Source organism: Blennius ocellaris (genome assembly GCF_963422515.1).
Source record: "Blennius ocellaris genome assembly, chromosome: 5".
Lineage (NCBI taxonomy): Eukaryota > Metazoa > Chordata > Actinopteri > Blenniiformes > Blenniidae > Blennius > Blennius ocellaris.
Window position 1 is genome coordinate 14,609,437 of NC_137654.1, and position 25,973 is coordinate 14,635,409.

Genomic DNA, 25,973 nt, shown 5'->3' on the forward strand with positions numbered 1-25,973 from the left:
GGCTTTGGATGAAGAGAAAAAAAAAGACACCCAATATCCAAAATCCCTCTCTCAGGGCCATCATGTGAAGAATTCCCCCTCCTCTCCTCCTCCAATGCCCTCCCTCCTCCCTTTCCTCTTCTCTTCTTTTCTTTTTTAATCAAGCCGTCTGGGGTTGTCAGGTCTTTTGAAACGAGGACTCCCAGCCATGTGAAAAGTTAATCCCTTGTGGGCCTTCTTCTCTGTGGCGCTCATCTCCCTGGGAACACTGGTGGTGGCTTGTAGGCAGGTGGTGTCGGGTGGGGGTGAGGGGTGGGGGGTGGACAAGAAGAAGGGATGGATGGAGATTGGGATGCACACGGGAGCCACCCAAACCTACGAAGACAGGCTCCCAATCTTCCATTGCCCAAACTCACCCTGCAACACCTGAATTTATGTATCTGGTTTGTTCATCAGGACTCACTGTTGTCAGAAGCAAACGTCTCCCTCTTCCCCCCTCTCCTCCCACCATTCTCCCCCACTCTACCCCCTGTGTCTCAGTACGCAACCTCAAGACCTTTTGATGAGGTCCTCTTCCTGACTGACAGACAGCTGGAATAGAGAGCGCAGAGGATTTGCGGCTTCGAGAGCGACTCGAGTGGTCTCTGAAGGATGACAGTGTCTCACAATGGAGAGGGTACTTCTGCTGCATTGTGCCCCAGACCTACCCACCACAGCACTGACCCCCACCCTGCCGAACCACTTGGCTTAAAATGTTCTACTCTGGTAGTTTCTCTGCAGGTCAAAGCAAAAATCCCAACAGACACCTCTTGGGCCTTCTGCCAAAGGCTGAAGGACATGATAAATAACACTGGGAGGCAAGACGTGAGGTTATAAGAAGATTTGTCACACTTTCCTGTATGAGCAATGGTAGGGACCTCAAAAGCACGAGCAAAAATCTCAGATGCACACTGACTCTTACATCAAGAAAAGTATATATGAATCATATTTCAGGTTAAACACTGTGTGGCAGGAAGGGCGGAGAATGTGGCCCACCAAAGCCTCTTCTGGCAGTTTGAAGGAGACAGAAAAATGCACACTTGAATGCTTTGTTTGCAGTGCACTTTTTCCCTCTTGGAGCGAAGTGCCATTGGAGATATAGACAGGCTCAGTCAGCCATCTTAATCCTTCTCCCCTGTCCATCTCACGCTCACTCAGTCCACCCTGACCCCACACACTCTCGCTCTTTGAAAAGCGTGCGCGCACGCGCGCACACACACACACACACACACACACACACACACACACACACACACACACACACACACACACACACACACACACACACACACACACACACACACACACACACACACACACACACACACACACACACACACACACACACAATTCACCTTCCTCCCATTTGATGTGCCCTGAGCCCACCACTCAAAGAAAAGAGCTCTAGGCAGAGAGAATCCCTGTTGGAGGGGTGTACACAGCAAGATTTGGGAGTTTGTAAAGGTCAGCACAGACTTTGTTCAATCTGAGGGTTTATCTCAGCAACAGCAGGGCTGGACAATGGGGCCACTCGCCGCGCGACAGAAACCCAAGCTGTGGCAGCTAAATTACTTTACTGATAAGGCCGAATTAGAAGCACTGGGACCCCGGAGGGCAGGAAAAGAGGAGGATGGAGCAAAAAGAAAAGAAGGAGAACAGAAATAGAGAGCAGCCACATAAGGTTGAAAGACTGGGTTGAAAAATCAATGACTCACAAAACAAAAGATTTGAGTGTGTGATCTTGATATAATTAAAGCACATGTTGTGTATTTTGTCATAAAAGCCCATGAAAGCACAGAGATCAACACTTTACAGTGCTCCAGCATGTGAAAAGAGACCACAGCCTGCTATCTGTAAGTGTTGTGACTGGACAAAAGTGTAGACGAAAGCCTACCAGTGAACATAAGATATAAAATTTTGACCCCAAAAAAACAAAAAAAACAAAAAAACGGGGTGATGCGATAAAGAGGAAAAATGTAAAGTGTGTTAAAGTGAGCAAATGATTTGATTCCTATCTCACAAACACCCACTCATGGGAGAGGAAGAAGAAAAAGTAGAAAAGTGCTTGAATGGTTTCACTTGAATAGTTTTGGTGGGCACAATGCTGTGTGTGTGTGTGTGTGCGTGTGTGTGTGTGGGGGGGCAGTCTTATAGTGTACACTTGTATGGTTTTCTACAGTGGACTGTCAGTGTCTCGCTTCCTGAAGAAACATGATCTGTAATGCAAAATAAAAAGCACTTTGCAGAGAGCAGCATTGCAAGCTCTCGACCAGTAGAGGGGAGCAGGCTTTGTCACCAAAATCACTCGAGCCAAGTGTGAAAAAAAAAAAAAAAAAAAAGAAAACGGCAAACAAAAGCAATTGGAGACTCAATAATTGACACACCTTCATCGCTTCTATAGAAAAGTATGAACTGTCAATGTTTGATTAATGAACAGATGCCAATGAAGTATGCAACACAAATTTCACACAAATAGCCAATCCATAACTTTAGTTTCTCACTGTACATATGCGCACACACATTCACACCTCCCATAAGGTGACGATGCCTTTGTTCTCATTTGGCATAACCTTCGTATCACATGGCTCAGCCCTAAGAGTCTCAAGGAAGCTGAATATTTTTCAGTTTCTTTTTTTTAATCATCTGAGGTGGCAAGCTGGGTACCATTATGTACCAGCTACACTGACAGCAGCTCACCTCCTCATCTGAAAGAGTGGCACGGAGCACAATCATATGACATCTTATCAGGATGTGACTGAAAGGCTTACCATGCTCAGCTCTCATCATTAAGACGATTTGCAATAATTCAGTTCACCACACTCACTTTTTTCCTTTTTCTGTGTACGTGCAGACAAATGGTCAAGATATTATTGCTGATGTTGTGAAAAAGAAAAATCTGAATCTTGAGACTTGTACTCATTTGTTTATTCTTTTCTCAGCAACATTTAGAAGAAACTTAAAATCATTTTGGGGTGAAATGAATATACAATATAGGATTTCTCTCTTCGCTGCATCTTTCTGGATTGTAGTAATTGAGAGTGCTGAAGACATCCACCATGTGAGTAATTGAGCTAACCCCTCTGAAGCAATAAGCAGCATTCTTTATAAAGATAGCATTTTAAAAGCTTTACAACAATGATTTGTGTCGCTATAATAACAAATAGCATTGTGAAGCTGTTGATGATGTTTACAGTAACACCAATGTTGGCTCACTGTCCTCCTGCCTGACAACTACCAAAATGCTCTTTTAGTAGTGTGGAAAATAAGGTGAATAAATTCGAGAGGCGCTTCATCTAATTCAGAAAGACAACTCCAGTTGGAAATGGGTGAAGGACATGTTTTTGTACTATGAAAAGAAAATGGAGTTCTCAGAGAAAATCAACAGTTACACAGGGAAAAAGTTCAAACTCTACAAAGAACCGCACAGAATCGAACCAGGGATATTCTCATTGTAAGTCAAGAGTGAATGTAATAAAGCAACCATATCTTTCCATGAAAATTCTGGGAAGACTTCTGTCTATACTGTCTTTTGTCATCTTGACATGAACCCTAATATAGAATTAAGATACTAAGCCAAACTAATAGCGAGAACCTGTTTTTGCTGGGAGAATTTGATTTAAGAGGAAAGTGGAAGGTGGACCAGTGCCTAATATGATTAACAGAAATGTGAAACGTGTGCGCACATGCTGTACGTACAAACCGAGGCATGCACACACATCCACCTCGGCTCTACAAATCTTGGTCATGTCAAAACCTTCCTGTTGTTTAATGCGGAGAAGACGTCAGGTCTCACTCCCAATGACAGTGGTGGAGAAAATGAGCGAAAATCACTCGAGCGATTCCGGAGACTTTCCAAAGTAAAGACGTCCCGGCGTGTTTGACACTTCGACAATTCAACACTGTTTTTAGATCTGATGTCGTCATTGTGCTTAGGTTCTCACTCTGCCTTGTTATTCTAAATGACTGAGTGGAGGAAAGAATAACATGGCTGAATGGGTTTTTTTTTTTTCTGTCTGTCTGTGTCTTTTTATGTTGGGGTGGATGCATGTGCTTGTGGAAATGCAGTTTATATATGCCTGTCCACGTCCCTGTTGAGTATCATTATCATATATGAACACACCCAAAACATACAGAACATTAATAGTTTAATAGACTGCAATTCTTCAAGGCAAATACATGTTTGCATAAAGCATAAAAAATGAACTTTACATATAAGAAAATGACTGGTTACTGAAAGTTCCTACTTCGCAAATGAAGGCACTTTTTACACTCCCCAATTTGACTCTGACAAAGACACTCACTGTGCAGGAACGCTAGAGTTTGCACCTAATAAAAAGTAATTAAAAGGCCCAGCCGTGTGCTTCAGTTTCCTCTGGGCTCACTAGTCATGGACTGGGGTCTACAGTATACTGCAGGAACGGCAAGGAGTTAATGAAAGCAGGTATTTCTGCAGCCAAGGCTTTTGGGCCATGTTGTGTATCTGATTATGGAAAATGGCAATCACAACAGCCACGGGAACCTGATTAATAGGTCACCACCTCCTGTTTGAGTCACAGAAATGTTAAGCAGCACAAGGGATTGAGATTTAAAGGGAGACAGGGTGAGGGAGAGTGGAAAAGTGAATGAAAATGGGAGAAACAATGACCAGTACCTAACTATGTCACTGTATTTGAGGGTTTGTGCACACAAACACTAGGAAGGTGTAATGTGGTAAATTATACATACTTTTTCAGTACCACCCAGAATTTGACAAACGTTTTCCACAGTGGCAAAGAGCAGTGTCATTGTCCGCTCATACCTTGAGGCCTTGAGGATGATAGATTAGGTTGCATAAGATGCACGGTTGACACGGCGGGGCACAGGAGGATCGCACAGGAGTTACCTGTGGTCTGCCTCAGCGGACTGATGGGGCAGTGCAAGGGCTTTTAAATTAATGTTTAAAACATGGCTGCAAAGAGAAACCTCATGCAATAAAGGACAGCATTGTGGTGAAGATGCGTGAGGAGACTGTGGGGGGTTATTCAGGCAAACAAGAGGCTCCATTGAGAATGCTTGGCTGGAGTGGCTGAGGTCTGAAACCAGTGACCAACTAATAACAGTCCAAATCCCAGGGACAATATTTGTTGAGTCCGACTCTCTTCAAAGACGGATGACTTTGGCCCGTGTACTTCTTCAGGAGCCTGTGCACCTTTCATCTGTGCCGAACAGATTAATTTATTAACTAATTAACAGATGCTGGTAACGAGTTATGAACAAATGATAAGGCATCAGGCTTCTAATCAAACCTGACATTTAATTTGCTGCCCGGCTTCCTCGTTATCAATTACAATGTTCATTGGATATAATTGACAATGGTTTGCACCGAGACACAGGAGGCTTGTGTTTAACAGGTTCCTTAGAAAAAAAGCCCTGCTCTGCTGTGGTGTTTCTAAGGGCAACGACAACCATATGTTTAATATTAGAAGGAATCTGTTCCACTGGAGTGCTCCGAAAGCTGGGAAAATTGGATTAAATTGGCTAATGGCATGTTTAAAACCTACATAAAATGAATGTGAATGGAAGATATTACAGCATCCAGTCTCGGGAGTTGTGGTGTTACGCTCCTTCTCTGGTGTTTTTGCTCCGTGTGTAAACTTGGGGTTTCTGTCAAAGGCAAATAATGATGACAAAAAACCGCATACTGTTGGTCAATACTGTTATTAGAAACCACAGGTTAGATATCCCTTTCATTATGATGTGGGACTGCAGGCACGTGTGTCGAAGTAACTCTGCATTAAAAGACTGCATGTAAAAAGCAAGTGTGTCATTAGGCAAATATACATAAAACGTATACATGTTTGGTTTTGATGTTGTTTTAAACTTTTGTGAGGTGACCTAGGGTGATGTGAAAGGAGCCTATGACTTAAAATAATTACTTAAAAACATTTTTGAAATATCACAATTCAAAGTTATTTCATACTTTTTTAATGAAAAGAACAATGGAAAAAATATGGGATACATATATTTCGGTGTGCTATTTTAGTGCCGGGTGCTTTATGAAACAGCAAAAATGAAGCTTTTTTTTCTTTTTATATATATATATATCATTTAAGTTATCTGACCTTTTGATCTGTGATTATCCTTAACTTTCCACCACAGCCAAGTATGAGTGGGTAAAGCTAACAAGGCCCGCTGTTTCTTCCTTGTAAGTGGCTTTAAGTAGAAGTCCTCTCAGCTTAAGTCCATACTCATCAGGGCATGGACTTGATTTGATTACTAAAAGACATGATAATGACCCCATTTACATTAAGAGCTTTCCTCAACTATACAATATTCTACATGGTAGGGGTTCGAGGCAACTGCGAATGATAGTAAGACTGATGGGGAAAAAAAGAACTGATTTACTCACTATTGTTTCCTGTGCTATGGTGAGCCAGATCTTAAGCAATGCTTGTGACTGAACTGCCAGAATAGGACTCCTGCTGTGAGAGCACTGGAAAGTACATTAGTCAAATGAAGCAGGAAACAACTCTGTCTCTTGTTATTTTGCTCGCTCTCGCTTTTTGTCTCACACTACTCTTTCATTTAGTGTGACTACTGTCTGCAAACCCATCGCAGGGGTTTTTTGCCCTATCAGTTCAGTACCAGTCACCTCGAGCGTCAACCATCAAGGTAACAAAGACTTTTCTGTGAAATGCAAACAGATCAGACAAGCTGCAAGCTGCACCTTGAATGCCCTGTAGGAATATCTTGCTTCGTAAGAGCTTGGCCATCCGCCCTCTAAAGGCAAAACACAAAAGGCAAGCAAACACTAGAGGACGCAAAAAGGTGGGCTGGGACAGATAAGTGTCAGGGTGCGCCAGGACTTCATCACCCAAATGTTTGAAAACAAGTACGTTAGCTTAGATTAGTGATTAGGCAAACAACAAATGAAGCCTGGCATCGGTGTGAAAGGCAAGCTGTCAAAGTTCCTGATGGAGACACACGGTGCCATAGCTGGATGGGTATCTGTCACGTAGGAGCTTGGCGATATGAGAGTGCCCGCCAGACGTCTTAGCCTATCACTAAGTCAACAATGTGCTCAACAGAAGAGCTAGCATTCTTTTCTCCTCTTTCCAGACATCACTGGATGAATGATACTGATATGGAAAATCACCCCACAAAAAGTAAATAGAAAAACAATGAGGGACGGAGAGGAAGAAGTTTGCCCGGCAACAAAGTCATGCCAAGGTCCTTGACTGCAAATGGATGTGGCTATGAAGCTGACACAAACACTATGATTCATGTGTGTCGAAGCTTTGGCGTTAACCTTGTTCAAAAGGTCAGCTGTACATCAATGTGCACTTCTAAAATCAATATGCATAACATGTCCTTGTTATATACCTCTATATTATGCCTTACTAATACATATATATATATATATATATATATATATATATATATATATATATATATACATATATACACATACTTCCAACTCCTAATAAGTGAGTCAGATAACAAGCCCTTGAGTTATAGAAATAAACAGATAGAGAGACAAAGGTGCTAACAGGTGTTTTCACAAATTCAGCGGGAGGCATTTAAGGAGCAGTGTGATAATGTTGCTACATTATACAAGTAAATATACCACTTTTCCCATTTCTATTATCATGTACTGCTTCTGTCGGAGATACCCAAATGAGAGTTGCCCTGCCACCTTCTGCCACCTGAATCCTCATGGGAGTTAGATTAGTGAGACCATTCAGTGCCAATCAGACGAGAGTACAATAGCTCCTGCCCCTGTACGGTGACATATCTCTATCAATAGGCAAGCCAAGCCAATCTAACAGCTAGATAATAGCAGCAGTCACTCTGACAGCTAGATCCCCAATCTGAGCTCTCTGTGGGCTTTGCCTCACTTTGCTTGCTCAGGCCTTACTATCCTGAGGGGTGAGCGGTCCTACACACACAACCAGACAGACACACACGTACGGCGGACCCGGGGCCTTGGTGTTCTATCATGTTGTGCTAAAGGGGGAGCATAATGGTTTTTAAATGGATGACTCAGTGCTGGCCCAGAGAGGGCGTCTGAGACAGAAGAGAATGGCCATGGCCTGCAGCGAAGCAGCTCTTAGATTGAGCTGTCCGTCTCGCTAAAATGAGTCTGAGTTAACACCGCTTCCAGTTCCCCAACGCCCCAGGACAGACAATAGTGGGCTTCCTTTCCCCTTCTTTCTCTCCCTGTTCTCTTTCATGCTATCTTTCTATTACTCACCGTTTCTCTCCGCCAGCCTACACTTTCACTCAGGACTACAGAAAGCGCTCAAGACATCCACCACGTGACCGTAAAGCCGTTTGGGTTCACTGCAAGACCGCAGGGTTTGCAAAGCCAGTGTAATGGCTTATTGCCAGTCTTAGTAAAAAAAATTAATTTTATTTTTTAAATCCACAAAAAATGTAGTCAATGTAATTAAAGTGTATGGATTCACGTGTATGAGTACATATGGCATATATCATTGCTGATGGGTAAAAACCTTGAAACTGCAATTTTGGTGATTTTGAGTTTTTTAAGGATTATAGGGGCTGTATATACAGTGTACTCAGCAACCTTTGATTTCTGGATAATTCAATCAGCGTGAAATAGAGTAGCCATCAATAAAGCAACTCAGCTGTTTTAGGTGAATGAGTAAGGTTTAAATTTTTGCCCAACATCATCAATATTTGCTTTTTTCATAAAACGGAACACACTAAATTAAGCTAATCATTCAGACAACTAAATTCAGAATTTAATCCAATTACATTTTCCTGCTAAGGAGGGCTCAGCCGTAACGTAATAGGGTTTTGCTCAGATATAATGTTAGTTACACCACATGATGTCACTTATTATCTCTCATAACACGTCCCACTGTTTTGGCAGGCAACTGCCTGAGCAAAAAGCACCCACAGGTTCGTGAACACTTGGGCATTTGTATTGCTGTGAGAAATATCCGTCCTGCATTTTCCTTCTTTTCTCCACCCATCCTCTTTAATCCCTGTTACTCTCTTGTTTCTTCTAACATGTTTCTTCACTTAACCAAACTCCCGTCGCTCCCTCGACTGTCTGTTTGTCTAAGACCAGAGGCAGTGGGCGAGTAGAAGAGTAGATGGTGTAGTTGCTGGGGGAGCCATGGGGTGTACGGGACTCCCGGGGGAGTCTGTTGATGACTATCAACAGGCTGACTGTTATGACTATCTGTGATAAGAGTCTGGGAGAGGAGAGCCTCTGAAGAGTTCCAGTCTCAGACCAGACAGGGTATCTCAAAAAAGAAAAATACAGGCCATACCATAGTCAATCCTCTAATAACTTCTGGAGGAGAAAGCGGAGAAGATGGATCAATTGTTCCCTTTTGATAGGTTTGGATAAAGAAATTAAAGGCTTTTTAGCTTGAGGGGATAATATAAGTGACTTCAGGCTAACAGCAGCATGCATACTGATCTGGAAACTCTATTTTCAAAATGTCACCAAAGGCCCAAAGAATGCAGCAGTATTAGTTGTGCTCATATGAATGGTGGACTCGGCCAAAACAAATAAAAAGAAGAGACAAGGGGATGGTTTACAGTAAATGTTCTTCAAAAAAAAAGTATTGAGGAGAACTAGACACATTAAAATTGTAAAAATATGCCGAGGCTCTCCTGTTAGACGGGGAGGAGGTGTGAGTTTGTATGCCAGAATCCGTCTGCCAGCACATGGGTGGATGTATCTCTTTGCAGCTGAAGGTGGCTTTTTTTTCCCCCCAACAAGCCAGTGAGCTAAAGCTTAGCTGATGAATATGCATCAGTCGGGTGTCTGGGGAGAAAAAAGGAAGGAGGAGGAAAACTGAGAGAAAACATGAGAGCAGCAGGGAGAGTGTAGCTTTTGGAGAGAAGCCCTTTGCACCCCGAATGGCTAGCCATAATACCAAGTTTAAAAGGAAAATGTTCCGCCTGGCACACTGCCACATAGCGTGTGCCTGTGTGTTTAAATTGCCTGCAATGCGTTTGCAACTGGTGGGGAGAAAACAGAGACAAAAAGTCTTTAAAGCTAAAACAATGACAATGATCCATGGATTGTTACCAAAAATGTCATCAGTTAGAAAGAGATTCATGAACACAAGATTCAGTGGTTTTAGCAATATTGTTCTAAGATTTGTTTATTGAGGAAAAAGAACTGAAGCCTTCTAAAGTTGAAGGCTTAAACTGATGTGTCACAGATAAATATGACCTACTGAAGCAGTTGCTCTTTTTTTACTTTAAAGACATTAATCACCTTGATTGCAATAAAATAACTCTTGTCCAATTATTCCACAGTATAACGAATAAGTATTTCCAATGATCTAAGCAGAAAAAGGTAACAAGTGTACCACAATTTAGTTTTAGTTTTTAATCTTGATCTGTACAGCTATCATAGAAGTGTAAACAACATAAATACTGTGAAAAATGGAGATCCAATTTTTTTCTCCCAAGGAGATCATCAACTGGTGGTGTCTGATTCAAGCACATCAACCTCCTTCCAGGACCAAGTTCCAATGATTACCTTGTTCAAGTCTGTATTTCGTTTTACATACAAATGTAATATGAGACTATGTGAATGACCGGCCCCCCAAAATTGAAAAGCAGTCAGCGAAATGAAAAGCAGGCCAGTATATTTCATCTCTGATTAGACATCTGAGAAGGAGAGACAGAGACAGAGACCAGGAGTTCCCTTTCCCCCCCTTAATGAGCTTACTGAAGCAACTTCAATATCCTCTAATGTCATGTTGAAATGAAAATTAATAGTTCAATATGCCGCCACTGCATTGGGCCACGCTTCTTCCATTTCCATATCAGATGGCGTGACCAAATGAGTGTGCTCGCTCCGGGCCGACGCCCGGCAAAGCTGATACCTCCACTAATCAGCCAGATTTTTCCATCTGACATTGCTGTACTGCTGGATTTCTGGATGAGCGTATTTTGCATGTGTGTATGCGTCCATGTGTGTGCAGGGATCAAAGATGAGGTCCAGTCATGCTGGGGATGCAAATGAAATGGGCATCTATGCCGATGATAAGACAGATGCCCGTGAGCATCGAGAGTGATGGTTGCAAATGTGAACGTGTGAGTGAGGAGCTGATTGTTCATTCAGTTACTCTCTTCAGTGCTGCTTCATTTCCCATGTGGCTGTGTTTCTGTGACAGAATATGTAAATGTTCAAAAGTGATACATAGTGGTATTGAAATCAAATGAGAAACAAACTCAAAATAGTGCACAAAGAAGCTGAGGGGGGGGGTTTCCTACCTCCCATCCGAAGGAGCTGTCCTTGCCCGTGGCCCCGTGATGCTTCGTACTGTGCAGACCAAACCTCTCGCCAGCACCAATATGGGTCTTGGCCCATATGCCCAGACCAGCACCGGGCACAGAAGACTCCCGCAGCTCCAGCTCGCCGGGAATGGGAATGTCGTCGGGAATGTAGACGGGCGCCTCGTATGGCGAGCCCTCCTTGGGTGTGGTGAAGTCCTGGTCATTGCTGCTGCTGCTGTTGTTGTGGAGGTGGTGGTGGGTGGCGTATATATGGGGGTGCAGCAAGTGGTGGTGGTGGTTGTTGTTTGGATGGGAAGGAGTCGGTGAGGGCAAAGGAGACATGTTGATGACGCCGTCTTCTACATCATCTTCTGGGCTGTCAGCACCACCTACGCTGCCAGCTGCTAAACCTGCGAGGTCGCCCTCTGTGTCATACATGCTGTCCACTGGTTCGCTGTCATCTGCAAAACAAAGAGACACAGAGATGTTTGTTCACAGGAATATACAGGAAGTTTGGCAACCCAAATGACAATGGATTTTACTTGAGAAGAGCAAAATGTTTTCCTGTTATTTTGGAGGAAGCCAGAATGTGGTTTGGTATTTGAGTCAGCAGAGGAAGAATAAGCAACAGAAAACAGTGAACTCAGCCTCCGAAAAAGGACGAAAACCACATAAACAGCTTTGTCGAATACGACAACCTTGTAATTAGGGAAGCTGAGATACTCACAAGTGACTCTTCTTATCGCCTTTACAATGAATTAGATGTTGTGCTGAGCTACATGTTAAATGGACTTTATACGGCACATTATACTGCTTCGGCAGTCACAATGTGCTTCACACACATCCATCACATTCACCTATTCATGCATACGTCAATGGTGATGGCTGCTATGCATGATGATTGGAGCAACAGACATCAAACTGCCATCCTCCGAGTTTTAAGTCTTAAGTTTGAAATTTGTAGGTGGTGTTGAGACAGGCCATGCTTGTATTTTTCACAGTATATTTGAATGGGAAAAGCAAAGATAAGTTTCCATATTGCAAACAATTAAGTGTTAAGCAGCCTAATTTGAACAGCTTACTACATCCATTAATCTTCTCTGAGGTCTTCTTTTTGGAGCATGCTTATGAAACACATTTCACTTTCCAAACCTCAAAATTGTGCGAAAACCACACAGCTATCATAAAAAAAAAATAATACAGGCATCCAAAGAGATGATTACTTATCCATCTTATGGGCTACAAAATGCTTAGTTGGCTGATTTTCCTAAAGTTATCTGAGAACAGTTTGTTGTCCAAGTCATTGAAGGCAACATCCATCTGTCGATTTGATTTTTTTTTTTTTACCGCTTCATCCAATTCAGGGGTTTCGAGGCGCTGAAGCTTTATGGCAGCAGTTCCTTTAATCATAGTTACTAAGTTCTGCCAGGACTCATCCTACAAAAGCCGGCTCGGCTGTATCTACCTCCGGCCTGGTTGGCCTCGTCGCCTATCATTATTGTTACATCCAAGAATTGACAACATGATTGTGCTTCAAGATCTCATCTTTCCAGCATGAGTGAAAATGATGATGAGAACTTCAAATGGATGTGTTGAAATGTGATGGGATGCACTCGACGTCTTGCCTGAAGTTTCACGTAGGTTTTCCCAAGGTCTCAGGTTAACAACCTCATGAAATGAAGAATATATAACCCCAGCTGCTATATTGTGTCTCTGGGCAAACTTCTCTTTTATCTCCTGACCTGTGCCAAGTCCTTGTCAAAAATGGTTATTGTGGTATTTTCACACTGGAATCCATCCTTTTCTCTTCCCGTGAAACTGCATCAAATGTCTGATGGCGAATCTTGATCTTTTATCCAACAGAAATGCATTGGGCAAGGCTTGTTTCTTTTCTGCACAGCCAGTATCAGATAGGAGCTGAAATAGATGTTTCAAAAATAGATTTACTACTACTAATAATAATAATAATATTAGTGATTGTAAGTATGAACTGGGAAGAAACAAAGAAATTGCCGATAAGAAATCATACAATTTTTCTGAATTCATGAGTATAACGCAAAATCTGAAAGAATGAGGAAAAAATAAATAAATCAAAAAAATACAATTGAAGCCATTCCAATGATCTTTCGGTTCTGTGTTCAGTTAAACACATCAACGCCAGTATCAACAAGTCACAAAGGGGCCCAGATACCCAACCGTCGTCTGTGTTTATTTGTTTGTGTGTTTTAGTGTGAGCACATGAGCCCCCCGCCCCCCCCGGACAGACCATGGTGTCTTAAGTCAAAGCACCACTACAGTTTTACTATCTAAACACAGGGACTGGCAATCAGCGGGCCAACTAGGCCCAAAATTACAGCAGGAGTGGTTCCAATCAAGCTCTCTCCCTCCTTTTCCCTCCGAGCCTCTATCCATGCTGCTGCCAAGCCTGTCATTGCTACCCAGGTTTTAACTGGAGCTGCAACATGACATTATAAAAATTAGTTTGTTGGTATTACTTCATCATGAAAGCTTTGGTTTGAAGTTCGATAAAAAATTTGATGTAAGGGATATTTAAGCACAATTAAAATAACAAGACATTTAACTTCTTTTTTTCTTTGCCTAGTAAGATAGTGTGAGACCAAATTAATTGTAAATTCAAGTCGATCATGAAAATGTGGTGAGAGAGCATTGTACAACAGTGCATCTGGGTTTTCTTTTCTTCATTTCAAAAATATGTGAGTTGCTACACACAAGTGCACTGTAAAAGTTGTTAAATTAACTGATATGTAAGCTTCAAATGTGAAATGTGAAACCACAAAAGCATGCGACGGCGGCTATTTCACCGCCTGGCAACCCTGCAGCTCGTCCACGTAGATTTGGGAAAACTGATCATATAAAGCCGAAGCAGTAAAATCCAGCCTTTTTATAACTGATTCTGCGTCATCCGGTGATTTTGACTGGAAAGGAACATATTTTTTAATGATCGCCGTTTCATAAGAGCTCAGACCAGGCGTGCAATTAAGCATTGGAATATGTGAGCCAGCAGTAGCTTCCACTTTTCACAGATCAATTAAAGTTTTACTACTGGGCCCTATCTGCTGCTCCCTCTCCACAATCAAAAGTGTTTTCAGGCTGTTAAACACTTTTTTTTTTTTCACTCATTCTCTTTCTTCACTCCCCCATACTCACTGGCACTTGACCCATTGAGAGCAATTTTGACAAGCAGAGAGACAGCCTTGGAAAATCTATTAAATAGCATTTGGCTTTAAGAGCCTTTGAAAAAAAAAAAAGAAGAAAAGAAATGCACAGATCGCTAACTCAGATAATTGAGTAACAAGGAGAAGGAGAAAAAAAAATCCCTCTTAATTTTAATGTACAAAACATCGTTTGTGAGACACACGAAGCAGCGAAGCCAAGCAGAAATGGCATGCGCAGTGTGATATTAAACAAGTTCAACTTTCAGTCATAGCTTTGTTAATTCATAAAAAAAACAGTTTCCTGGAGTGGGAAAACTGCGGATTTTTGAGATTTCTCGCCTCCAGAGAAAAGCCTCTCTCTCTCTCCTCCCCTCTGTAAGTTGGACATGTTCGACCAGTGACGACAAAAAAAAAAAAAAAAGCAAAAAAAATGCAGATGAGAAAAGTAAGCAGGAAAATAAAGAAAAGGGCAAAGGAGAGTGGACAAAGGGGAAGAGGTAAAGAGAGACTTGAACCGCTGATGACTGAGCTGCTTTTAAACAGCTGTGTGTTAGCTCTGGGTCTCCAAAGACCCAGTAAGAGATGTTAGGTTCGCCTCCCCGAGGGCTTCTTAAAAAACACCCGGGCCAGATAGCGCCTTCCTCTCTCTGGCTCCTTATGTTGTTCTTTCTCCCTCTGCTCCTCTCGCCATCTCTTTCTCTTTTACGGGGAGCTATTTATCCTGATTACATCAGGGGTCAATCATTAATTCGCACCTTGGGGGTCCCGGTGCCGGCCGTGGCTACAATGGACTGCTTGTTCAGCGGCTGTTATTTCAGTGGAAAACTACTCTGCTCCGCCTGAGAGCCGGGCCCAGGCCACATGAAGGCATCCCATTTATTTGATAAATTGTAAATGCGTGCCATAAACGCAGTTCTTTGCTTTGTAGCACGGCTAGCAATAACAAAGATTTTAGGGCACGTATGAACACAGATGCCGGCTATCGCACAAACACACATCTGTTCGCAACTGAAGGAGCCGTACTTAAGCACATGTGCAAGAGATCAGATGGTGTTATAGGTAAAGACGATATCGTGTAATTACTACATGTCATGGGGAAATAACCAGATATGACATAGGTATGACATTTATTGACATTGAACACGGCTTAATATTTTAAAACACAAGCAATTGAGGAAAATCAGCCTTTCTTATACCGTTACCATGAGCCAGGACTAAACTGCATCAAAAATAATAAGTAAATAATAAATAAAATATGAAATGCTGATAAGATTGTAATCAGTGTTGCCATGGCAAAATAACTTGACATGGTGCTGAAAATCAGCAGTTTAATCGAGGGCTTTGCAACAGGCAAATTGTTCTGTGGTTGTGTTTAATCAGAGCACTCTAGACTTAAATGCAGAGAGATAGAGATCTGCAGTCATTTTCTGCCGTCTGCCTGGACGCACACAAACACATGTGCCTTGTGGCGTACGGACTGAGCTGTACTGTCGATGCAGATCAAGACGAAAGGAACAACACTGACTGGATGCAGTGGATTCTGGGAAAGGACTATTGAGTAATGCATCCATTAAGAATCAAGTCATTTTTTGCAGAATTTGCAATCATGTTGTTAAAAAAAAAAGGGGGGGGGGGGGGTCTTCGTATTCCAGAAGAGCTGAGCACACAACACAGAGCTTTGGTATTTCAAGCCAGGTGTGTGCATTTCCAGAGACCACAGAAGAGTCATGGCTGTGGCTACGACAACATTCAGAGAAGCATGTCTGCCAGTGATGGCCATCATAAAGCACACACATCTTATTTTTCTTACTGTTGTCGACAGCACTGGTACGCACGCGCGCACACACAGAGACTGTATCTGTCTCTGGCCGTAAATTGATCTGGTTCAGTTCAAAAAGAAAACCAGCCACTGATGAAAAGACGGTTTCCAGGGAAAAGGCAAAACTATGCAAAATACTGCGACGGCTCCAAATATGGGAGCAAAAGATCGTCTGGTGAATGAAAAAAAAAAAAAAAATGAAGGCAGGAGGAGAATGTGTGCAACATGACAGAAATGAAAAATGGGCAGCTGGTTGAGCAATAAATGACCAAACATTTTGATGTGGGAGCTCTAAGCATACATGTGTGTCCATGCATGTGTGTGGGGCAGCGCGCAGAGCCAAGCCTAATCTGCTGTTTGTGCCACGATATTGCATCAATGTGGTCCCACTTAGCAGCATTATTGGGCCACAGAGTGATATTGGTACCTGTTCCTGTGCAGGAGGGAAGCCTTTGATGATTCCGTCTCCAGACAAAAAAAGAGCCTACCCCCCCCCCCCCCCCCCCCCTCAGATTTAAAACAGGAGGGATGCAGCTGTAAAAATCAAACGGGGGTATATTAAAGGTAGAAATAGCGAGAGGTGAAAAACTGCGGAATAGTGTGTGTTTCCACGGTGGCACTGTGGTACTGTATATCCAAAATCATGTATAAATGGAAGCATGTGACCGAGGGAGGGTGCTGAACGGAGGACGGTGTTTGCTTGGCGTGTACGTTTGTGTGGAAGTAGTGAGTGAGCAACGAGCACACGGTCAGCTACAATACCGGCAAGCTTCTCCAAGCGAGAACAACACACTGTTTCCCCTTGTAAAAGCACCAGGGAGCATTTCCAAGCAACACTTAAAACTACAACGCAGCTACTTCAGAGTAGGTGGAGAGGAGGGGAGAAAGAAAGAAAGAAAAGAGGAAAAACAAAGAAAGAAGTGAAATGTAACATCTGCAGCATTATTCCTGCACATGTACTGCTGCTCTACATTGTAATTACACAATACCCATGACATGCTCTAACTATATCTACAACAGTATTAAAATGCATGCTATTGTGGCTCATGGTTTATAACACGTACGTAATGAACAAAATGTGTGGTAACTGATTTTGTGATTTTTTTTTTTAACGACTTTAAGTGTTAACATGACCCAAAACGATGTGAAAGCAAACCTGAAATATTAATTTAATTTCTGTACTCACATTCTCACACACAAACACACTCACAAACACACTTGCATACATACAAATAGTATATCAACTTGTGCAAAGTTAAATAGTTCTCTGTTGTGAAGGTTTTTGTCTTTGCTTCCTGTCCATTATTTGTCAAAGGAAACATTTCTGAAAAAAAGATCCTTTTCTCATTGAAAACAAAAACAAAAAAAATCAAATAGACAGAATCTAACTGACTTCAGCCTCGAAAAAGAGTGAGTGTGCACATTTCTGTTTGTTTGTGTGTACGACCAGTACAATATGATGTATCGATGTGCCATTTGTGCAGAGCAGCCCAGAGTAATTCCATCCTCCATTGAAGTGTGTGTGTGTGTGTGTGTGTGTGTGTGTGTGTGTGTGTGTGTGTGTGTGTGTGTGTATGTACAGAGATCAAGCCTTCAGGCAAGTAGAAGACAGCAGGCAACCTCCTGCAGCTGAGAGCAGGTGTGTGTGTGTGTGTGTGTGTGTGTGTGTGTGTGTGTGTGTGTGTGTGTGTGTGTGTGTGTGTGTGTGTGTGTACAGAGATCAAGCCTTCAGGCAAGTAGAAGACAGCAGGCAACCTCCTGCAGCTGAGAGCAGGTGTGTGTGTGTGTGTGTGTGTGTGTGTGTGTGTGTGTGTGTGTGTGTGTGTGTGTGTGTGTGTGTGTGTGTGTGTGTGTGTGTGTGTGTGTGTGTGTGTGTGTGTCTGTGGTCCCCAGGGCCCCCCCTAGGACTGGGCTGCTGCAGACATTTATTAACAGAGCAGATTAATAGCACTCGAAGAAAACATGTTCACAAACATGATAAATATTAATAATAATCAATATTGAGTTACATTTGCCAAATTGAGTTGCAAACATCACCCAGGGGGAGGGAGTATTGGAGGGCAGAGGGGAAGGGGGCAGTGGAGGGGGCTGGAGGAGGGAAAGCAGTAACTGACAGGAAAAAAAATTAAACACAATACGAAAGGACAAAAAGAAAGGATGAGAATGAGAGCGTGAAATGAAAAAAAAAACTATTGAGATTTGTCTTCTCATTGACCTCAGTAACTCATCAAAGATTTATTTTTTTATGTGGGAGAGAAGTTTTGAGGATCAACACTGCGAATTGCTTTACACGACCATAGCTACCAAACATTCTGTACAAACATAGGAAACATTTGTGGGCTGGTGGCACCAGATCAGGGACATGATTGGACCCAAAGCATAGTCACACAAACAAGGTGGTCCAGCAAACTTTGTTTGGTCCACCACCACAGTCAAACTGCGGAGCACAAAATTTTTGTAACAATTGCACAGGGTGAATGGAGTCCTTTATTATAAGACAGAATCAGATTCATGACAACAGGAATAATCAGTCCTGTCAATGCCACAGGGAGATGGGAATCATTAAAATGATTTGGAGCATCAGCTATTGAAAACAAACAGAAGCAAAAACAGACAAAACTTACTTTTACTTGAAAGAAACGACAGAAAAAAAAGGCCTGCAAATTGTAGTGTCTAAGTGTGTATGCTGCAGCTTCATTTAGCACAGCATTCAGCAGGCCAGACAGCTAGCTAAGGGAGCACCAAGGCAGACAGCATGCAGAACAAACCCATCCATTCTTATTAACCGGGGAGGAGAGAGGCCTGTGTCCATGTAGGTGTGCATATGTGCAAAAGAAACATATTTCAAGCAGCTCCTTTCGCATACAGGCATAGTGGAAAAAGGTTACAATAGGTTACATTTTGTTATCTTGTTATTGTTAGATTCATCCAAGTTAAAAAGAATAAAAAGCGACAAAACTACAGAAAGGGACAGAAATTCCTCGGTTTTGACAAACCAATTTCTGAGGAAAGCAAATTACTATTTTCTAATATTTTGAATTCATTAATTGTCGCAAATATTCCTGACAAATTCAGAGTTTTGCCAATCACCACAATAAAATTGAAGAGCAGGGTTGATGAATTAATCGGGTTTATGACATTAAAAGCTACCGAAAACTGCTTGATATTCACTGGCAGTGTTGCACGATACTAATGTGTTATATCTGAGGTTGCACTCTGTTTTGTGCGCGAGTATGTGTATGTGTGTGTGTATGTGCATTAGACAGCAGTGGATGGTGGACTGGAAGCAGCACACACTCGTACATCAGTCTATTACTCTCCAGCCTCGCTCCTGCTCCTCTCCTCTTCTGGCCCCGCTCCCTCCAGTCATTAGCCAGTGAATTAACGACAATCGAGCATGCTATTAATCACCCTGACAAAAGTGTTAGCATTGCCTGGCTAGGCCGGCACGAGACTGTGGAGGAGGAGAGGGAGGACAAGGAGGTGGAGGAGGAGGAGAGAGAGCGAGAGAGAGAGAGAGAGAGAAAGAGAGAGTGCATTGACTAGGAGGGTCATGGGAGACTTGAAGTCTGTGGGGAAGTGGAAGAGAACAGAGAAAGCATGAAAATGTGGTGAAGCAGGAGAGGTTGGAGACAGGCAAAAGAGATTTGATTGTGAGGACAGAGGCTATGTGAGCAAGAAATAGGGGGGGCGCAAAACTGTGTGCTTAAAGATATTTAATCTAGTATTTTCTTTGTTCGAGAAGAGCACAAAAAAAGTTATTTATACCTCCAGAAAACAAATGTCCCCAAGCTGACAGGCCATCAGAGAGCAAAAATAATAAACCAGTCGACCATCAGTGGTTTTATGAAGCTGAATGGTCAGAGCTGCTGCAGAAATGAAGAGCCATGTTTATATCTGTACATGAACCTATTTCTGAACATGCAATTTCATCTAATTTTAGTTTGATGTTAAGAAATAGAAAGACATTACGTACAGCATAATGGTGCAGAGCTTGCCTTCAGAAAATCGTGTTTTTCATGGCTGTGTGATTTTTCTTTATATCAAGAGTTGTTGTTTGTGGTATTTTGGTTGGTACTGTTGAGTTGACACACAATTTTATATGGCTCATTGAGAGCATGCAATATATGATTTTACAACAAGCCAGGCCACACAAGGAGTTCAGGAAAGATAAATATGAGTGACTGTACATCAGTGAGAATAAAGATCTTTTTTTGTACTCAAACATGTACATCTCCACAGAAGAGCACAACACAAAAGAAGCCTTCAAAGCTTTGTTGATCTTCTACCTGAATTCTCGTAGCGACACAGAACTCCCTCATGTCCCTCCCTCCCTCCCTCTCCACAGTGAGACCACCTGCTGGGAGGCCTGAGCTGCGGACGTCAGGTGGGTCACGGCCGTCACACAGTCCCATGTCATCAGGCTGTCACAGTGAATGGAGCTGACATGGGAGATATGCTAATCCACTTAGCTTCAAACTCAGCCAGGAGGCCGATCTGCGGCCCTGTCTCAGGCCGCAATGAGCAGAACACACACAGACACATTAAGCCTTGTAACTCTGAACTTTCAAGAATATGTATATTAGATTAGATCAGATGAGGCTAAATGATCCCCGTGGGCATATTAAGCTGGGGCTCAATAGGATATATATTATAGTAGAAGAATAGGCTGCACAGGGGGTGGACATATTAACCTAAAGCACTGTAAAGACCAGGGAAATCAATGCAACACCCTCTTAGAACATACTGGCTCTGTGGAGCTTCTACTATTCACACTCTGACACAACTGCATCAGCTATATGAGGATGTGACATTTAATTTATGATTTTAATGATGTTCAACTGTCATATTTCAGGCAACTCACCTCTTTAGTTTGTGCTGCATTTCTTCATGTTTCTTCACAAAAAACAGTAGACCAATGAGCACAAACTAATACATGAATAAACTATTATATTGAACTTTAAGATACCGGTAGGTCATTTCACCTGATTAATGGAGTTAGCCTAATCTTATAAAAAATATAACAAATAAACTATGAAAAATATGCTTGATCACAGCATTGAATGCATAAAACTAATTCAAGTTTTTAAACATATCCCAATGCCTTTATTGAGACATATGTGGGTAATTTTTGGCAAATCATACCTAAAGCTCTAAGACAGCAGCACGCATGAGCATGTGGAAAAACCTTTGCAGAATCAAGTGATAAATGTAACTAATTTAGAGCTAAATTCTAAAATATAGATGTGAGTGATTTGTTTTTTAAATCAGTATAATGATTGTAAACATTCAATAACATGTAAATACCATTTACCTGTGTTTGTTTACTCTTCAATGTATCAAAATATCATTAGAAAACACTGGAGTGAGTTATTTTAATGTATACCCTCCAAAGGTTTCAGTCATTTTTCATGCGAAAGCTATTCAAATGTGAGGATATTTTTTCTGGTTTTATCTGGTTAATAACATGTAAATATGTAAACGTTGCCATTTTGTATTGATTTGATGGAAACAAAAGGTAAACCCAACAATTCAATACACTATTTATGACCAGTCAAAATAACAGATTGACCTTGGAATATAATCTAATTAAGCAAATGGTGATAAAATGAATAAATGTGGTACTTTCTCGAGTGAGTTAAGAATAAGAGTTTTTAATTTTGTAGCAGTTTCTAAACATATGTATTTTTTGATAGCAAGGCGGAAGATACTTAAATGTTGTTGTCGATTTTTCGAATGTGAATTTCATAGATTTTATTGACAAAAAACCCCCAAAAAACCTCACAGTGAAACTTCACTCACTGATTGACTTCTGAGAAACAACGACCTCCTGAATTGATACAATCGCAGGTATGAACAGATTCAACCAAGGTAAACTGCTACTTCAAAAAGTCTGATTTCAGCTGCAGACAAGGTGGAGGGTTACAACAGTACAACAGAGTAAATTCCCACACGCGTACACACACAAAAACTCATTCACTCTGCAAAAAAGTGATCAAAGTAAGCCAGTGAACAAGTAGGTGTCAGAGTTCAAAACTATTGCGCCACTCAGCCAGATGATATCTCAGACCGATCCATCGTATTTCCCGGCCATGACTTCCCCTATTAGGAGCCGTGGTGGAGCTATTACTAATATGTTCGCTATCCCACAGAAACAGGAAGGAAGAGAGGGAAACAGATGGGAAGGCAGGAGAATGGCGAGCGAGGGACACAATGCTTACGGCTCCCTTCCTCCTCCTCCTCATCCTCTGCTCTGTGCTGTCCTCGGAGCGAGAAAGAGAGGGAGAGAGAGGGAGAGAGCGGAGGCTCACAATCAGTCTGACAATACTGTATACAAGTGGCTGCAAACAATGGAGGTCAACCACAAAGAATTCTGGGAACATGGGCACAGCCTACTTCTCCGTCGGGTGGCTCCTGCATGCCGGACCCATCGATACGCATCGGCCTGCTGAGACTGGCCGGTGCCAGAGAGACGCAGAGAGAGCGAGCCAGAGAGAGAGAGAGAGAGAGACAGAGAGAGAGAGAGAGACAGAGAGAGAGCAGGGAGGGATGTAAAGATACGGTGCTCATAGGTAGCTGCATCGCATTGTTCAGCTTTCTCTCCTGTGCACATGCAAGTGTGGGAAAAAAAACAACTTTGAGAGTGAAAATGCTTTTTAATCCATGAAATTTAAACCTCATGCACATGCAAACACACAACACAGGTTGGGAGTCAATTCTTCCCATAATTAGACCACTTAATTAACAGTCAAAGAACCACAGAGTGAGCTGGGAATAAATATAAGGCGTGTGTCGCAGTGTGCGTGCATGTGGTTAGTGCCTGAGTGAGTGGGTGGTTGGGACTGTGCAGAGGCCTGCAACAATGTGTGCAGAAGTATCTCTCTTTTTTTTTTTTTTTTCAGTAGAAAATGCTGAAACCAGAGAAACAGAAAGGGGGAGTAAAGAAAACCAGAGTTGGGCAGACGTGAAGAGAAGGAGAGAGACAGGCAATTTTGTTCCTCTCCTCTCTAAGTGAGCAGGGTGTGGGGTGAACGTGGTCCATTTGGAAATAATTGGCTGGTAATTAGGAGGGGGTCGACAGGTCGATTTGGGAACAAATGGCTGTCTTTAGCTCAGGTGGCCCTCCACATGAGATAATGGAAGCTTTACTTCCCACTTCACTCTCTCTCCTCTTTCTCCACTTGCTTCCCCCACACTTCCATATCTTCTATTGGCCTCGTCTTGATACGAAGAAGAATATTATGTCACTGTTTTTTTTTCTCCCCTCTTTGTTTGATCAGCAGATATCCCACAAAGGCCATGCTGGCCTGTTAAATGCTGTACTCACTGTAGCTTTAGGACAAGTGTACAGAGACCTGAAAGGAAGCTCAGGAATACAACAGTGTGTGTTTGTAAACCCCCCCCCCCCCCCCCCCCCCCCCCCCCCACAATTCCTCACCCCACCGACTACATGCTCTCACCCTCTCTCTCCCCATCTCTCCTTTCCTCTCCTGTCCTCCCATTCAGCAGTGCTGGGGTCTTGTTTGGCTTCCTGCTGTTTGTGTCCAGACAAGGTCTTGATCTGAATACTGATTCCCCATTGATAGGCCAGCACTTCCGATCTAATTAACTTGTTTTGTCTTTGGCTAAATGGAAACGTCCGAGGGAGGGAGAAAGAAAGAGAGAAAAGAAAACGGAGAGCCATACCAAACAATGTCACTGATCTTTGCAGGAGATGCACCATAAATAACAACAAGTAAATACAAGCAGGATGGAGGTTAGAGGAGGACAAGCTTAAAAAAAAAAATAAATAAAAAAAAATCTAAAAACAAGCACTTAAATACAAGCATTTGTCATAAAAACTGAGAGGAAATACTTTGCATTCACAGCAGCACTGAAACTTAGCAAGTAAATAAGGGCATGGTTTTGTGGTCTGAATGCAGGAGCACAGTCACTGAGCTGAATGGTGACAGCCACAATAAAAATGGAGTTACTGTTTACTACGACGCTTTTCAGAAATGTGATTAAAATAGTAAATGTCAACGTGTTTTAAAGCTGAGTTGCATTTCTCTGTTGAGATCTTTTTCATTCATGGAAAAATGAAAATGTTGGTTGAATTCATGTCATTTTCTTTAAATAGATGGATGTCCATTCAAATGTTATACGGTAAGAATGCCTGTTTGCTATGTATTAAATACATTTTGTATTATAATTTTACCTTCATATCATCTGCGATAGTTTATGTTACATCAATGGCTGCGAATGGCAGCAAGTGCGTAAGTTGCTTTCTGTCCTTTGGACTCCTGTGCCCATATGTTGCCCAACTATTTCGCCACGGCTACTTATGGAGGGAAAAGGGGAAACAGAGCACAGCACAATAATACATGGCAAAATAGACATAAATATAACGAGGCCGAAAAGCACGTCAACATGCATCGAGAGAGAGATTATAACAGAAAAGGGAGGAAGGTGGATAGGAGTAGTATTGGGAGGGCACTTCAAATAATGATATATGACCTCAAAGAAAACTGCATTAACAAAAGAACAAGGGCCTTAGGAGGCTTAAAGAAAGAGGAGAGGAGCGGACAGAGGGAGGATCAAAGGGGATGTCCGCTGCTGATACTGTACCTCAGATAATGTGTGGCGCAATTAGTGCACTGTGACGATTTCCATTAGAGCTAATCAAATATTTATACTGCCTTCTGAGCATGTCACAATGCTGTCCCGGCCCTTCATATCAATGTGACAAATGCCTAATGAGCGAGTGGGTGTGTAGACAGTGAGAGGAGGTGCAGAGACAGGAGCGAGAGAAAAGTCGAGACGGGCGGGGGAGAGGAGTGGAGGAGGAGAGGTGTTAGAAGTAGAGTTTGCTCTGTGTTTCCCTCTTCCACATTTGGGTTGCAAATAGCAGGCCTCTGCCATCAATTATAGTGTTGGTCTGGTGGCAATGAATGGCTATGTTTGTGTGTGTTTGCGTATGTGTGTTTCTTACTCTCTGTGAGATCCAAAACTTGAGAGCAGACTACACTTGTGGGGACCGACCCACATTTCTTATGAATAAAACGGATACAGTATGGCGGCTTAGGTGCATGGAGGTTAGGGCTAGGTTATCTTTCCTGAGGGTTATATACTACATGGAAGCAAATGTAATGTGACAATAAATGGGTCCCACAAGTAATGTTGTGCAAATGTGTGCGTGTGTGAATGAGTGCTGATACAAGGAGAAGGCAGCGCCGAGGCTTCCGTACATAGAGCCATTAATCAAACCGAGCTGGATGTAGAACCAGTCCAAATTGAGCTCATCAGTCTGGGCTTGAAGCACGCATCAAGGTACCAGCAAAGGCAAAAGAAAGGAGAGGGGGAGAGGGAAGGCAGATGGTGGGAGTGAAATACATTTTAATCTACACAATTTCACCTTCGTATTTGTCTGTTATGGCATCATCTACTACCCAAGCACAGTTATGTATTTTCTTCAGTGTGCTTGATTTTATTAACCATTAAACTGCCTGTGTTGCTTCTTATATGTCCCACCCGGGGCAAAGTTATCATTGTATTCAGCAACTACAGAGGTTTCTACCTTTTTTTAAGTACACCATTTGAGTATTCACTCTGACACGCGACTTCAAAATATTTCTGTGAACTGTTTGACTGAAACGAGGATGTGGAATAACACACATTAACCACTCCTGGCCAGTGACACAATCAACTGAACGTTAGGGGGTAACAAG

The 25,973-nt window shown here is 42.3% G+C and overlaps 1 protein-coding gene across 2 annotated transcripts in view; it reads right to left on the minus strand.

The window, feature by feature from the left end:
* The window catches only part of prdm16 (PR domain containing 16), a 180,027-nt gene that overhangs the window by 105,135 nt on the left and 48,919 nt on the right, over positions 1 to 25,973 (minus strand). For both annotated transcript variants that reach the window (XM_080496061.1, XM_080496060.1), the window contains exon 2: positions 11,269 to 11,732. In XM_080496061.1, coding sequence (XP_080352187.1) covers positions 11,269 to 11,732 — 464 coding nt within the window. The remainder of the gene's footprint in view (positions 1 to 11,268; positions 11,733 to 25,973) is intronic.